At 40.0% G+C, this 17,174-nt stretch overlaps 1 protein-coding gene across 2 annotated transcripts in view; it reads right to left on the reverse strand.

Annotated features, from left to right (window-relative positions):
* The window catches only part of mamdc2a (MAM domain containing 2a), a 53,803-nt gene that overhangs the window by 17,203 nt on the left and 19,426 nt on the right, over nucleotides 1-17,174 (reverse strand). For both annotated transcript variants that reach the window (XM_049579882.1, XM_049579883.1), the window contains exons 4-8: nucleotides 15,297-15,381; nucleotides 15,048-15,167; nucleotides 11,471-11,727; nucleotides 5,206-5,299; nucleotides 262-408 (exon numbers count right to left, since the gene is read on the reverse strand). In XM_049579882.1, the coding sequence (XP_049435839.1) occupies nucleotides 262-408; nucleotides 5,206-5,299; nucleotides 11,471-11,727; nucleotides 15,048-15,167; nucleotides 15,297-15,381 (703 nt within the window). The remainder of the gene's footprint in view (nucleotides 1-261; nucleotides 409-5,205; nucleotides 5,300-11,470; nucleotides 11,728-15,047; nucleotides 15,168-15,296; nucleotides 15,382-17,174) is intronic.

Consider the following 17,174-nt stretch of genomic DNA (forward strand, 5'->3'; position numbering starts at 1 on the left):
CTCTAGACTTATTCTAAATGTTGATAGGCTAATTTAGACTTAATACGCACTGTTACCATAAGGCTCAAATAGGTTTTGCAGCTCCAGGCAGATTTTTTTATTATAATTATTTTTGGTCAAAAATTGCTCTTTTGCTAGTTAAGATTGCAGACCCCTGCTCTCGATCATGACAAGACTAATTGTTCCTGTACAGACAAGCACAGAGAGCATTCATCATCATATACAGGGAGGCGCTGCAGTCTGTGCTGCAGTGTTACTCACCCGCTCCTGTGGTATGGTCTCCTATTCTGTAGGCATTAGGCTTGACTGAAACTCTGCTCCACACCTTACTCTCTATTCTCTCCTGATAGTACAGACACAGTCCATCTTCAAAGTCACAGTTGGCTATAGAGGGGTCAAAGGTCGGCTCTGCAACACAAAACACAGTGAGTTACATCACGGCTGGATTTTAAAAAAATGTTGCAATTAAATAATTTGTGACTAGTGACCGTTTGTAGTGTGAGGGACACTCACTCCCACTGCTCCTCAGTCCTAACAACCACCCTCAAAACAAATGTTCTCATTAATAACATGATTATAATAAAACATTGTATCTATTTTATTTGTTTTATTTTACTTCACATTATTATTTTTATCCTATTTTTCTGGGACACACACAGTATGCATATAAAATTGCCATTGCCATACATGGCCTTTTATCCAATGCTATGTATTACTGCATGTAGAGCTACTGCTAATTTTCATTTTTTTGGTGATTAAACTTTTCATACTCAGACCATTTACATTTGCCATCATCCATAATTCCTCCATGAAAATATGTTGTTTTTTCCCTGCAGTCTCTCTCTGCTGTTGCAGGTCAGCTGTTGACAGTTCTGAAGCGTTTTCTGTCACAGGTGTAATGTCTTTCAGCTCAGCTGTCTGTTCCACTAGCAGAGACTGACCTCTGGTGGCCTGTGCTGTGCACTACATAAAATACATCCTCACTGCATCCTCTCTGTATGAGTTGAATAGAAAGAGGGGTTTCTGTATTTTTGATGGTATTGAAAACCATACCATCAGGATTTTTAAATACCCTGGTAACGTGCAATACCGAAATACCACCAAATTGTATTAAAATTGAATAGGCCACTGGAGGGAGGACAGAGACCAGAAAAATAAATGGCAGCAGAGACAGGGCAGAGCTTATGCTGCTATTACTTTCTGTAACTTCTTTAATAAAAAAGTTTCAGAATCTATTTCACTGCTCAGTGGATGGTGGTATTGAGTAGGTACCAGTAGGCTTTAAGAGCTTATTGATTATGGAGAACAGGGATTTGCAGTGGGATGCAAAAATTTGGGCACCTAAGTTTGGGTAAGTAAAAGATGACCTGATTTCCAAAAGGCATGAAGTTAAAGATGAAACATTTCTTCAATATTTTAAGCAAGATTACTTTTTCTATTTTTAATCTTTTACAGTTTCAAAATAACAAATAAGGAAAAGGGCCTGAAACAAAAGTTTGGGCACCCTGCATAGTACTTAGTAGCACCCCCTTTGGTAAGTATCACAGCTTCTTAACACTTTTTGTAACCAGTCAAGGGCCTTTCAATTCTTGTTTGGGGGATTTTCACCAATTCTTCCTACAAAAGGCTCCTAGTTCTGTGAGATTCTTGGACCGTCTTGCATGCACTGCTCTTTTGAGGTCTATCCACAGATTTCTAATGATGTTTAGGTTGGGGGACTGTGAGGGCCATGGCAAAACCTTCAGCTTGCGCCTCTTGAGGCAGTCCATTGTGGATTTTTGAGGTGTGTTTAGGATCTTTGTCCTGTTACAGAAGCCATCCTCTCACCTTTTTTTACAGATGGTGTGATGTTTGCTTCAAGAATTTGCTGGAATTAAATTGAATATATTCTTCTTCTACCTGTAAAATGTCCCCTGTGCCACTGGTTGCAACACAAGCCCAAAGCATGATCAATCCACCCCAATGTTTAACAGTTGGACAGATGTTCCTTTCCTGAAATTCTACACCCTTTTTTCTCCAAACATACCTTTGCTCAGTTCACAGGACTTGTTTCTAAAAAGCATCAGGCTTTATCGGAAGTCCCTTTGCGAACTTCTGACACTGAATTTTGTGATGAGTATGCAGGAAAGGTTTTCTTCTGATGACTTTTCCATGGTCATATTTATACATGTGTCACTGCACAGTAGAACAGTGCACCACGACCCCACAGTCTGCTTAATCTTTTTGCAGGCCTTTTTCAGTCAAACAGGGGTTTTGATTTGCCTTTCTAGCAATCCTATGAGCAGCTCTCTCGGAAAGTTTCCATGGTCTTCCAGACCTGAACTTGACCTCCACAGCTACTGTTAACTGCCATTTCTTAATTATATTACCAAATGAGCAGCTACCAAACAGCTACCTCAAAACACTTTCTTCTTATAGCCTTCTCCTGCTTTGTTGGCAGCTGTTTAGAGGAGCCCATGGCTGCATTGTTGGGACAAGGTTTCAGGAGTCAGAGAGTGTTTCTCAAAGTCAAGGAAGCATCCTTAAATGGCTGAATTTCAAGGATGCAACATCATCAAATCCTGCCTAAAAACTGTTCCAATGTCAAGGATCCTTCAAATTCTACATAGGACAGAGTCCTTCATTTGGAGAATTATAAACAGATGACCTATGGACCATCATTCAAGAATATATAAATAAGAGACATTTTGTATAAGAGTGTTTTAGCTCTTCTTATTTCATTCTTTATTTTGCTTATATTATTTATTTATTTATCTTTTGACCCGCTGCAGGGAAAACCTAGTACATATGTTTTCTGAACATGCCCATGTTTCCGGCTGTGCATCATTTAATTTTGATAACATTTTGAGCATTTAGAGATAATTAGATGCACCCCTAGCCATTCTCTAAAACCTCTGATTGTATTGTTCTTGTTCTGTTTTTTTATTGTATTGTCTGTTTTTGTTTTTGTTGTCTAGTATTGTCTTTGTCTAGCATTGTCTTTGTTTGGTATTGTCATTGTCTTGTATTGTGAATAAAATTTAAAAATAAATAAATAAATAATGCATGTGTGTATCTTCAGCAGGTATAAAGTATCCACGATTTGCTGGAAGTGAAGGCAGGGCCTCTTCAGTGAAACCTACACCAGCAGCGCTCAGCAGGATTTAGATTAATATGTCATTTATTTGGATTAATATCCACAGTAGTTTTTAATCATACAAGCATAAAGAATACTGACAGAAACCTCACAATTTACACTTATCAGTGTGTCCACTGCAAAATAATGAGATTCTTTAAAAATACTGTGATTAAGATAAAACACAAAAGTTCTTAAATTAATAATTTACAGGAGTGATAGGGCGTGAAATGCCACAAAAGTTTCATTTGACTACCTGTTTGTTTGTTTTTTTAAGTATAATCCAGAGAAACATTGTCCATAAAAGTCACATGACTATGGAAATACTGCTTTTATTTGTTCAAATTGTACAACAACATTAGAGAGTGCCAAAATTATCACCTGTGTGTCATTATCCCTCAGTCTGCTGAGGGTTAATGACACACACCTGGGGACACTCACTAGCCTGTTCCAATAGGCTCGTTTGAGATGAACTGCGCCTCACCTGTAATAGACGAGAGCAGGCAGCAGCAGGAGGTGGTGACAAAAAGCTGCTGTCAGGTCGGACAGTTTCCAGCAGCCTTCAACCTCTATTTTACATGAATTCTGATGTCAATCAGCATCATATTAGTTTGCTGCTGCAGAGCAGACCTGCCCCCTCAACTACAGGGGCTAAATAAATTTTGTCTGACTATAAGGTTCATATTTTATACAAGACAACAGCTTTCATTACAGATCAGTCAGATACAGTCAGGGCTTCACATCTGGACAAATGTTATTTTAAGAATCCTCACATCTCACTGACCACAAGTCTCTGTGTTGCTAAACAATAATTAAAACAGTCCAATGTTAATATACAGTAGACTCTGTGTAGTTTATGATTAATGTATTTCGTCTCTGACCAATTAACTTCACCATCAGTCACATAACATGTTTTCTGTTCACAGAATAAACCTTCAAATCAGGCAAATAAAATTGAAATATCTGAAATTCAGCAAAATTTAAAAGTTTATCTAAAACTTCATCTTGTTGAGTCGACATCTAAACCAATCAGCTGTTAGATCAGGTGAGACCCAGGCGGTGCAGGCGATGGAGAGCAACTGCAGCGCCTGGCTCTAAAAACTGCTTCCTTGGAAGGACTCATCCTACCAAGAAAGGATCCTTGACTTTGAGAAACACAGTGTTTATAAAGCTTGGAAATCTGAATCACCTGGCATCTCCTAACGATGACTGTGAACAAGCCAGAGCCATAACAAGCTAGTGATGGTCTGAGACCCTGGTAAAAGTTGTCTGAGAGCTCAAATGTCTTGGGGTGCCCACAGTTTTGCATGGTGCTCCTTTTCCTTTTTTCTCTCTAAAATTGTACATAACAAAAACAGTACATTAATCTTGCTTAAAAAATTGAAAAGCATGTCTCATCTTTAACTTCATGCCTTTTGGAGATCAGTTCATCTTTTACTTAATTAACTAGTCACAGTAAAAGAAATTTTGACCAGGGGTGCCCAAACTTTTGCATGCCACTGTATTAGACAGAATATAGAATGCCTAGGATCAGTCAATGCCAGAGCAAATTTTAAAATGACTCCTCCCAATTAATTAATATTTGCTCACATGCTCCAGTAGAGTTCAGTTTCACAAGTACATTTAAAAGACTCATCTAAAATGAGCTCATTACAGTTTTTCTCTATAATGTCTGTGCGAATTGAATCCTGCAGTCTGCATGGTAATGTGACAACATTCATAATTGAGCCTTGTTGGAAGTATTAGAGAAATGACACAGGTCTGACCTCCACAGAAAAGTGACTATGGGGCTTATTCAAACAAAGCTGTGGCAACTTTGATGCACAGTTACCATCACAGTATGACACATGGATGTTGACACATTGCTTTTACATTTGCAAGAATCATTTATCTTCCCAAGAGCTGTTGGTTATCAGTAGTATACTACTAATGCACATGAAGGTGCAATTAACACTGCAGCCTCTAGTGGCCACAAGTGAGACTTCAGACTTTGAGTCAGCATGTTTAACAGCCAGCCAAACAGAACCTGGACTGAGGTCTGTGACTGTAGTCTGTCTTTGCTCCCCTAAAGTCTAGATGTCACCTCTCACCTGTGTCAATGTGGCAGAACTCAGGAGAAAAGGAGATGTCATCTATGGCCACATATCCTCCTCTAGCACTGTTAAAAGCCACCTCAAACACCACCTGGTAACAGACATAAACAGCAAGCATTAACAGATGGGTAATTAGGAATGTATGAGTTAGACCCATTAATCCTGAGAACATACTCTGTATTTGTCGAAGACATGTTATGAAAGTATGACATATAGCCTACTGATAGATAAGACAGCTGTAGACAGTGACATCAGTGTAGGGTAAATTGAAGAACATGGGTTAGTCAGCGGAGTGCTGCTTGATGGAAAAGCTCTGTACAACTCTTGGCTCGATCAGACAGAGGAACTGACCCAGTTAGTAATGTTACGCAAGCTTCTTTCCACAGCGACAGCAGCAGGCTGTGGGAGGTGTTCTGGCTCAAAGACAAGGAGAGGAAACCGTGGAGTCATAGAGAAGAATACTCATTTGAAAGTGCAGTGGAAAGTCACAGATGTGAGTGTGTCTGTCCAAAACTGCACACAACACAACAATGAGAGAGAGGAGAAGCAGATTTTCTTTCCTCTCATAATATTTGGAAAAATATGTTCTTTCTGCAGCGTAGGATGAAAAAGAAATGAAATGACGGGAAACAAGAGGCTCACAGCAATATGACTGTCTGAAAAACACACTGGACTAATAACACAGAAACATTTGAATTCCATTCATCATTACAAAGAAAATGATTTTGCAGCAACTGTGTCCCAAAAACCAACTAAGCAGAAACACAAAGCTGACAAAGCTGATTCAATCACCGTTAAACAGTTTAAAGCAGCTGAAATGTGAGGGGATACAACTCATTATCATAGTATCCCTTTTTAATACCAACTTTGCAATTTGACAAGTGTAAATGTGCAAATCCTCTTTTAAAGTCTCTTACATTCCAAACATTGATTTCTCAGCTAAAATGAAAACTTCTGTCATCTGCAACTTTTGTCAGCTGTACTTAATGTTAGTTCTGGGGTGTCCTGGTGGCCTCAGTGTTGAAGCTCTAACCATAAACCACAACATCCTCGGTTTGCATCCAGTTGAGAACTTTTGGTGCATGTCATCTCGCTACTATCAAATGAAGACAAAAAAGGAATCCTAATAAACAACAAATAAATGAATACATTATCTGTAACCACTTATCCTGTTTGTTATGATGGGGGGGCTGGAGCCTATCCCAGCTGACATTGAGCGAGAGGCATGGTACAACCTGGACAGATCCCATGACTATTACAGGGCTGTCACACAGAGACAACTACGGACAATTTAGAGTCACCAATTAACCTGCATGTCTTTGGACTGTGGGAGGAAGCTGGAGCACCTGGAGAAAAGCCACACTGACATGGGGAGAACATGCAAACTCTAGAGAAGGGCCCAAGCTAGCTGGCTGGTTCGAATCTGGAGCCCTCTTGCTGTGAGATGACAGTGTTAACCGCTGCACCACAAGCCACCCAAAAGTAAATAAATAAACATACTCCTTGCAGCTGTTTAGCTGTTTGTGCTGTTAATGATCTGCCAAAGATGGTTTCATCAAGGAAAAACCGTCACTATGTATCATTTCTGTGTTTGAAAATAACAGTAAAGTTTCTTTCTACTTTCTTCAGACAATGCATCCCCAGAGCCAGTCTTGGATCAACACGCCTGGGACCCCGCCCCTGCCTGCCACCTGGCACAAAATGCACCGCACCCTGAATCCTGTCCCTGCAGGTGATGGGCCCACAGGGTGGCAGCTCCATGTTACTTGTTAAGGCTGCTGAAAAGCAGTTTACCATGAGTAAGGACAATAAGAAAAATATGCTACAGTTAAAATGCTCAAAATTTAGGACAATTGCACTCTACTGATCATTCTCATTTCATCTTCCCCGTATTTGTTCAATCTTTCAGATCATGAATTAGCTTGAAAATGTCTGAATACCGCCATCTACAGTCATTATGCGACATTTAGCCTTAGAGAGCAATGCCATTGTTACAGAGTCAAAGTTATGTTTTATGCGGCAACAAGCGCATAATACTTGGGACTCCAAGGCAGCCATAATAAAAAACAGCCTACTATCAGTATCAGACAGTAAATTAAATATGCGCTAGGCTGAATAACTTTCGGGGCACAGAAATGAGAGAGATTAAATATCAAAATTTAAAAAGAGGGATCCAGACGGCTTTTTAAATGTTCTATTTCTGACCTGCGCACTAAATTAAATATTTGCAAAAGAAGTATAAATTTTCTGTTCAAATTTATTGTTGGACATTGAAAAACAAATAATGAAATCACAAATCGTTTTTCCATTTTATTGTTTTTTTAGTTCTTAATTGAAATTCAAATGAACGAATGGTACACGGAGCGTATTTGATCACCCTGACCTAGGTTCAGTTCCAAGAATGATAATTTGAAATGTGCTGCCTGACCAAATTATTTGAACATCACATGATTATTACAGAATTTGCAGTTTTGGGTCTGTCTGAGGATTTTGTGTAGGAGGGTCGGGTGGGGTTGTGGAACTAATTGGTCATGGCGGGGTGAGCAATGTATTGCTCGCTGCAGTTGCAGTTCGGGAGGGGGTCTTGAAAATTAGATCCATGCAGGACTCTGAGTGGAGGCAGCATTTACTGTACTAAATGTATAGTGGCATACCACAAAAGGAACTAAAGAAGATGATACTTTGAGGCAAAAGAGGCAGACAAAAAGTGGACTGATAAAATGCAGGTTTGAGGTAAGCAACAAGACATTGTATTACTCAGACAGCACTAGCATAACAATATTATTGGCAGCATGTAGCGTGTTGTGTTGAAACACATTATTTCAGAGTTTGTCCGCCAGGGTGAGAAAAAAAGTTGGTAGAACTTGGCTAGCATCCAACTTCCGTATCACTAGCTGTTGTCCCGAGGTCTCTGTCTAACACACACACACTCTTCCATTCTTTCTCTCTCACTCCCCAAAGTCTGACTGAGGAGTCGCCCTTGAAATCAGAGGTTTTCATAGTCTGATACTGTGTGTTTCTCTGTTGGTGTAAGTCAATCATGACTTTGAGAACAGATACAATTTCTGACGCAAAAAGCAGAGAGCAGGGGCGTCGGTGACTTGGATAGAGCAGGCGCCCCATGTACAAAGGCTCAGTCCCTGCCGCAGCAGCCACAGGCTCTCAGCCCTTTGCTGCGTGTCATCTACCCTCTCTCTTCCCCTATTCACACCATACTATCCTATCCATTAAAGGCAAAAATGCCAAAAATAAATCTTACAAAAAAAAAAAAAAAAAAAAAGCAGAGAGCTGTACATAAAAGCTGCTACTGCTGCTGATCTAACTGTTGATGAATGGGATAAACTACCATAACTAACCCATAGTTTTTAGAACCTGCATGCTCTTGTCCTTTTCACCTCATGGGGCATTTTTGTCTCCCTTTTTGTCACCCTTTGCGCCCCTCTCCTCTGTGGCAGCCCACTGGGTTCAATGTGCAAATTCATGTTACACATTAACATGCATTAAAGCACACCAAGCTTCAATACCATTGGCTGGTATTACAGGGGTCAAGCCCTTTGGCCCTTTCTGCTGCACCTGCATGTACATCTGCATCTACACTGTGCTGTGCAGTACCAGGGAGAAGAGAATCATTACTGCTGCTGCCTACAGATAAACTCCTCCACAGTCAAAAAACAAACACAGACAGGCTGTGGCCATTTAAATGGAGGTGGCTGAGGGTCAGGACAAAGATATCTGCTGATGACTGTAAAACAGTCCAAATCTGGGCAGCAGAGGCTGAGATATCCTGACTTTTACTCACTAATCCTTATGGGTCAAGCTCCAACAACACTGGATTCTACATTTCCCATGGTGGAAGTTGATGGCATCTTATGTGAAATCCTTCCTCCTCGCCCACATCTGCAAGCTTATAAATTTGTGTCTGAGCCCAAGCTGAGATCACCCTGATGATATTATCAGGGTTATTTTTAGATTTGACAAAACTCCTCCAGAGCCACAGAAGTCATTTTACTGTGCATATGTTGATTAGACCATTGTTGCTCAAAGTGCAGCCCATGGGCCTTTGGTAGCCCTCAGAAACACTTTGTTTGGCCTCTGAACATGACATGAAAATCCTGCATTATATAGACCTTTCACAGCAGACATCTTGACTTGTAAAAGGTCTAAAGGTTCAAAGTCTGTGAATATAAATTACTTAAAGGGTTTCCCACACATTCATTTATTTGTGGCACCCTGCCACAATTAAAACATCTGCTGCCATGTTTTGATTTTCTATTTTTGGAAGTGGACCATTCATTAGGTGTGCTGGAATATTTGCATATATACTGTTTGGTTATTCATTGCTCCGCACTCACAGAACGTAGAGCGTAGAGTGTACTCTGGGCACTGAGGGAACAGCAGAAAGTCAGACGCAGTGAAAATGAAACTTAAAGGGGAACTAACATTTTTTTTCAATCTGGGCCCTATTTTCTGATCTACTTTTGTCTAAATGAGTGATAGGATGTACAATATGTGACATTTCTCCAGTACGAAGCTCGGGCTGCAGGCAGGTCAGCCCGAGCTTCGCTGAGCTGAGCGTGCGCTATATTAAATAATCAAAATATGTCCACTAAAAGTGCATTTTTTTCACACAGATAGGCTCGGATTGTTAGCATAATTATCCGACAACATAACAGAAAGGAGAAATGAATGTTTGTCTTTACCTTTAGCTGGATTCGGACATTTTTGTTGTGGCAAGTCAAAACACATCCTCTGTCTGCTCCCTCTCTCTCCTCGTCCCTCTTCAATGAGCTCTGCGTCTGTGTACGTCCGTGTACTCCGTGTTCAAATAAATACGGGCGGTCATCAAATTCAAATGGCTCATCCAGATCCAGTTGGTCAAAATCGGGTAAAAATTTAGCCATGACTACTCCAAACAGTCGCATTTGTAAGCTCGCTCCAGCGGTAACTTCCTGCAACAGCTCAAGTCTCGCGAGACCAACTGCCGTAAAACACCATAGACTGTATAGTAAAACACCAAAGAAGAAGAAGAAGAATCTCACGATACGTGAGATTTCAGAGCCAGACTTTCACTCTCTGAGTGAGTGTTTTGACTTGCCACAACAAACATGTCCGAATTTTTACCTGATTTTGACCAACTGGATCTGGATGAGCCATTTGAATTTGATGACATATTTATTTGAACACGGAGTACACGGATGTACACGGATGTACACGGACGCAGAACTCATTGAAATTGAAGAGTGAACGAGGAGAGAGAGGGAGCAGTATTACTTCGGTAGCACATATACTAAAATTGCAACAGGCAGAGGAACATGTCCGCATCAAGCTGAAGGTAAAAAAAGATGTTCATTTCTCCTTTCCGTTATGTTGTCGGATAATTATACTAACAATCCGAGCCTATCTGTGTGAAAAAAATGCACTTTTAGTGGACGTATTTTGACGTTGTTTGTCCCAGTGCCCTATTATTTAATATAGCACATGCTCACGGGCTGCAGGCAGGTCAGCCCGAGCTTCATACTGGAGAAATGTCAAATACTGAACACCCTATCACTCATTTAGACAAAAGTAGATCGGAAAACAGGGCCCAGGTTGAAAAAAAACGTTAGTTCCCCTTTAACACTTCATTGCAATGGGTCTAAAAGTTTGCTTTCACTCACAAACAGCTGATCTACTCGGCTCTGACCAGATCAACTGATCAATTATCCACCCCGCGACCCAAGACTCTACAAATTACTGCTGAAGAAAAAAAAGAGGCAAGTTCTAGCTGTGCTGCATGCCCAGACCCGCAAAAATCTCAAAATGGAAAGTTTGTGCAAGACAAAGGTGTAACAAAATGTTCTTACATTAAAACAAACTGATGAAAGAGACGTTTTGATTTAAACGTGGTACAGACTTTTAGTTGTTTTTGTTGGTGGGAGTAATGTAAGTATTTGTGTGCATGTATGAGAGTGTGTTGTCTGAGTGTGTGATATATTTAAATATGAATGACTGTAACTAGAGGAATGGGCAAGTATGTGCAAAGAAAAGGATGAGGATAAATAAATAAATGACACTCATAATAATGTTGATAAGTAAGTTTAATAACGACAAAAATGAATAAATAAACACTGAGAAGGAAAAAAAATCAGTAAGAAGTTGATTAATATTAAGGGAATCAGTGTAGCCTTGGAAGGAGGTGGTTGGGGAAGGCTAATGGCTAATCGATTAAATCATCATATGAAGCTAAACCACTCGCTGCAACTGTGCATACTGAAGTACTGACCTCAAGGGGGTGTGGGGCCTTGATGTCAACGCTGACTGCAGTCCAACCAGCAGTAGTGTACACCTCCGGCCTCCAGATCTCCTCATAGTGTCCCAGCTGGTCTCTGGTGAAAACTGTAAAGATGTTTCCCCTCTCCTGGTCTCTGTGGTAGTAGAAGGACAGGCAGCCAGCAATAGACACTGTGGTTAGGGGCGAGGTCAGCTTGGCTACTTCCTGGAAGTGCTTGGCGTACACAGAGTCCACATACATGTAGTGACCTGGAGCAGTGGAACATATAAATGAGCAGAAGGCACACAGTTATAGTCACATTTATAGGATATGTGAGGTTTGATAAGTCATGGACTGTTAAGATTGCTCATGTATAGTGGTTCATACATGCCTCCATCAGTGTTTGGACATTGACAGATTTTCTTTACAGATTGCAATGAGTATTGACTGTGTTGTTGTTTTTAAGCATATAAGCAGAGATGAATAACTACAACATCCAAACCTGCAGGTCTTCATTCTTACTTAACAATACAGCAGTTCATTTTACTGGCCAGCACACCTTCCTGATTACAGATTCTGCCTCCAAGACCATCAATCTATGTAAACTGACTGTCAAACTGCACAGCCTTTATATGCAGCTAGATCCTGGGTGGTGTTACCTGTTAGAGCAGGAACTGTTAGGAGTAGGAATATTTTGTTTGTTTCACATAGATTGCTTCATGATAATGAATTTGAATGGATTTGGCCTGGTTCCAGTTTAAGGTTATTTAAATGCAGCATGCAGTGCTTTACAGAGGAATAAAGGTAAAAAAATAAGCATGAAAAGAAAATGAGACATCTTCCAGAGAATTCTTCAGTGTTAACACAAGCCAAATATTACAAAAAACTGTAGACAATTCCAGAACCACAACAATGATGCAGTGCTGGAGGCTGTGGATAACCTAAGCTAAGACATTGGGTCTTATGCAAGAATATCTTTGTTCTTTTATTACCAGCTGTGACAACGTCATGACTGCTGGTATTGATTTCACCTTGTGAGTGTGTGTGTGCGTCATCATGGCCAAATGTGGTCCAGTCAACACCAACTGTAGTAGGAACTACCGCAGAAGTGGTTTTGAGTATTTTGCCAGGTATGTCTGTGTTTATCTGTGAAAAGATGTTTGTCAATGCGATTACTTCGCAGCCGTCAAAGCTACAGTCACAAAGCTTTACAGCTGTGAAACTGAGATCAAAATAAAAGCAGAGTTTGAAGATAGGTGTGGTCCAAGCATGGGGCTGGAAGTAGGGGGGTAAGAAGTAGGGAAGGGGCCACCCAACTTGAGGCTTCTGGCTTACATTTGCTTCAAGTATAAGTGATCACTGTATCATGGCTGGACTGATCCCATCACAAGATGGTCTCTGGATGTTTACACTAGACCCACCATTTCATTAACTACCACCACACCACCGGTCTCCAGTCTGAAACATCTCTGCTAAACCTGTTGAATGACTGTTGAAGAGTGCCACATTCTCATGTTCTTGAGATGTGATCATTAACACATCTGATGAACCCAAATTGCTACGCTGCCTGTCCTGCTCCATTTGTTTCCATAGTTTCATTCACAACTAGAAAATTGCACTCAGAAGAGTGCAGATCTCTCCTGGAGCTGATGGTGACCACTGTAGACAATAAAGTGGAGTAGGAATGAGTCCTGAATCCCCAGAAATGAGTTAGCAATTTAGCACTCCCAGTTTCCTTGTCTCAAAGCCAATAGATTTGCCTGAAATAATTTCATGTTTTGTTCTGCGATATACATTCGTCAGTAAATACCCTACTTGTAAATCTTGAAGCCTTTAGGTGTCTTAAAAAAAGGCAGTTGCTAACAAGTGGCTAAATGGGACTACAGAGCATCATGAAGGCAAAGACAGCTTTGCAGCATTGCTGTGGTGGCGACGTTGGAGTCATTGGACTGTGGTGTAGTTTGTTTGTAGCCTAATGTTAGCTTTATTACTTCATTTAAGCTTAAATTATCATTCGTCCATCGTTCATGTATAAAGATTATCTTGCTGAACAACATGTGTAAGTATCATAAACATATTTTATTTAATCCAAAATCCAGTGGAAAGCCGGGCTTTTTCTTATCTCATATCGTGTCTAGCTTAAAGTATATTATAACATATCGGGTATGGAATTTCTCTGCAGATGCTTGGGTTCAAAGTACGACCAAACTTTTTGGTTGTCAGTTTTTGAGCCTAAATGTGGCCTGAACAGACAGTAAGGCTTCTTGTTTTTTCTGATTCCTATCTGAAATGTCTTTTGCTCTGTGCTTTTGCAACGTGATTTGGTTAAGGACCTGAGGCCTCTACTGGCCTATTAAGAGGAGTGAGGGGTCAGCAGACAAAGATGATAAAAAACAGTCAATAAAACAGTTTTTTTTTAACAGTTGTGTATCACGTTGATAATTCAGTCATAAATGTGCACACAAAATATTAGGTTATATGGTCCAGTAGTAGTGGAGATTAGCTCCAGGCAGACAGATACACACTTACACACACACAACTAAATGCATGATCCCCACCAGGAGACAAAAATGTTACGAAAGAGTGAAAACAAAGAACTTCAAAGTGTGAGGCTTTCAGTCTTGCTGCCAGCAGACAGAAACAGGACCTATTTAACAGTGCAACTAATAATATTTGTATGTGACAGAAACAAGGAAGGGATATTTGACATGAAGTTGAAAGTCCATGCAGACTTCATAGTTGTGGAGATGGACAACTTTTTGTTTTGTTTTGTTTTGTTTTGTTTAATAATGGAGGATGTTCACACGGACAGTGATCTGTAAAAATTCCACTCATCTACTTTGTGATAGCTTGGAACTGTCACATGATTTGTTCTTATCTTATAATAAAAATGTAAAAAATTCAGGGGAATCTCCTCTGGCTCTCTCAGACATCAAGCCACAGTGGTGTACTGTTATGCTGCAGCCACAGGCCTAAAAATATGATGTCAAAATTGCTCCCACGTTTGCTCCCATCCTAAGCAAAATGAACAGTGTGTCTGCAGCAGTCAGACCTCAGGACTGTCCTGCACACTGCACAATAATAACCAGTTGGATGCTGCAGACGTAAACAGCTAACCACATTGGTGACAAAAGGAAGCTGTATATTTAGCCAAATTTTGGCAAAAGTATGTGTTTGAAGAGTTCGAAACATACTGATCATAGAAACAGACAGAGGAGGATGGAATGGGGTGCAGTAATGCACTGAAAAGACATTTTGATGACTGTTGATTTTTCTGCAATAAAACTGGGCTGCTGTTGAAATGCAGGTTAGTTATGTAATGTTACTATATATATAGAATGTGTATAACTGAATGTGTATGTAACTCAGTGTCAATCAAGAATTTAATTGTTTTTTGAATGTCTTTTAAAAACAGAAAAATAAACTTGCTTTTGACTGTGGACAACAACCAAGTCTTTGACTAACAGATCCAACTGTTAAAATGAGCTGCTGGTGCAATAAACATGCACATGCGCAGCTGTGAATGTATGTATGTAGTCTGTGTGTGTGTGTGTGTGTGTGTGTGCGCGCATATATCTCATATATATACCTCTCTGGTTACTGTTGGTGTGGTTAGACTCTCTTGCCACACTCCCCCCAACGTACCAGTTGACATTTGGGTTCCAGCTGTTACTATAGCCACACAGGTGGTGCTCCTCAAAATTACACTCTGGTAACAGGAACAGCAAATACAACCATTATTCCTTACTCAGCCTCACATATTGTGTATGAATAAATACAGTTTAATAACAGATGACACATGAAGGATGAAACTTGTCTCTTGACATAAGACACTGACCTATACAGTAGCCAGGAACAATGTGGATTTCAAAGATGGCCACGCTGTTCCCAGAGCCACGCTCAGGTCGACCCTCCAGCAACACCTGTGGAGCAAAACAGAGACTTAATGACAAACTGGGATGGATTCATGGATCATGTCACACCAATGTTGCTTCACATCATGTGGCTTTTATATCATAAGATTTGATCTACATCACGTTAGGAATGGGAATCTCTTGACACCTCACATTCAATTTGATTCTGAGTCAGAGGGCTACAATACAATTAAAAAAAAGATTACGGTTACTGATATTTACCCTGATTTAGTGTGAAAGCCTTTACTGTGTCTTGCTGTCTTTTATGGTTGTACATCTTCTCTCCTCTCTGTGTTTCTCTGAGGGTGGGGCTTTGCCTATTCACACACGCACATTTTTGCATCGAGACATAATCTTTTCTGAGAGAATTGCGTTGCATCTAACTATGTCTTCACTTCATTTTATCCTATTACATCTGTGTGAAATTTTGTCATAACTAGCATATGAACTTTTGAGCTATGACCAAAAACATGTTTTGTGAGGTCACGATGACCTTTGACCCTTGACCAACAAGTTCTGACCAGTTCATTCATTAGTCAAAGAAGACATTTGTGCCAAATTTGAATAAATTCTCTCATGGCTTTTCTGAGATATCATATTCACAAGAATAAAATGGATGCAAGCTCACAGTGACCTCGACCTTTGACCACCGGATTATATTCACTTCATCCTTTAGTCCGTTTAGACATTTGTGCAAAATTTGAAAAAATTCCCTGCTTGAAGGTGTTCTTGAGACAGTGCGTTCACAAGAATGGGACCAACGGACAGACAATCCGAAAATGTAATGCCTCTGCCATGTCTGTTGCAGGTGCAGAGGCATAAAGAGGCAAACATTCTTTTAGAATTGAAATAAACAGGGACCTTGTTTAACAACAGCAAAACTATATCAAAACATCGCAGTATAATCCACGTCTCATTTATCCAGATTATGCTTGTACTTCCCAAACACATGCATTTTCACAAAAACATTACAATTTAAAGGGGAACTACACCCATTTTGAAAATTTGTTTGTGTCATTTATTCGGTCTAAGACAGTCCAAAAATATGAGTAAAAATGAACAACTCTTTTCTGACGCCAAAAACGCTAAAATTCAAATCTGTGATGTCATAGGGTGTAAAGTCTGTTTGTCAGTACAAACAGTATTATGCATAGCCAAGAAATGTGTGTAAAGTCTGAACAAGTGAAGCTCAAGCGCACCCATGTGTTCAGGTAACAACAGGGCATGTTATTCGTAGGTGGAAGTTAGACTGGATAAACTTGGATTATACTGCATGAGCTGTGTGAGAGTTCGTAAACTGATATTTCTGTATAGATTTGCTGTTATTAAACGTGGTCCTCTATGACTTTAATTCACAAAGAATGTTCACCTTTTTTGGATTCTCCCTTCACCGTGAAGGCATGTGAGGAAAAACACATTTTCTTTGTGGTGAGTACATAATTTGTGTTCTATTAAGTTCAGTACTTTTGTAAATGTAGTTAGTCACATTCCACATTACCTCTCTGTCAGATTTAACACATCGGGTCATATATTGGAGGTGGACTGATGAACCTACAAATTGTAAATGAGTTCATATCAGCCCACAAACCCTTCCAGTCAGTGCTTCAGAGCACATTTGCCAATAATGCAGTACTAATCCTCAAGCTATAAACACTGCTCTGCATCCGTACTTCAGTGATTTAAGATAACAGTCCTCCTTTAAATGTTTGCCATTACTTTAAGTACCAACATGTAGCTCTGTTTCCCCTCATAACTCAGCATGGTATGTGGAACAACCTCTCAGTCTCCATTACAGAGCTTCA

The sequence above is a fragment of the Epinephelus fuscoguttatus genome, linkage group LG6 (assembly GCF_011397635.1).
Source record: "Epinephelus fuscoguttatus linkage group LG6, E.fuscoguttatus.final_Chr_v1".
Classification (NCBI taxonomy): Eukaryota; Metazoa; Chordata; class Actinopteri; order Perciformes; family Serranidae; genus Epinephelus; species Epinephelus fuscoguttatus.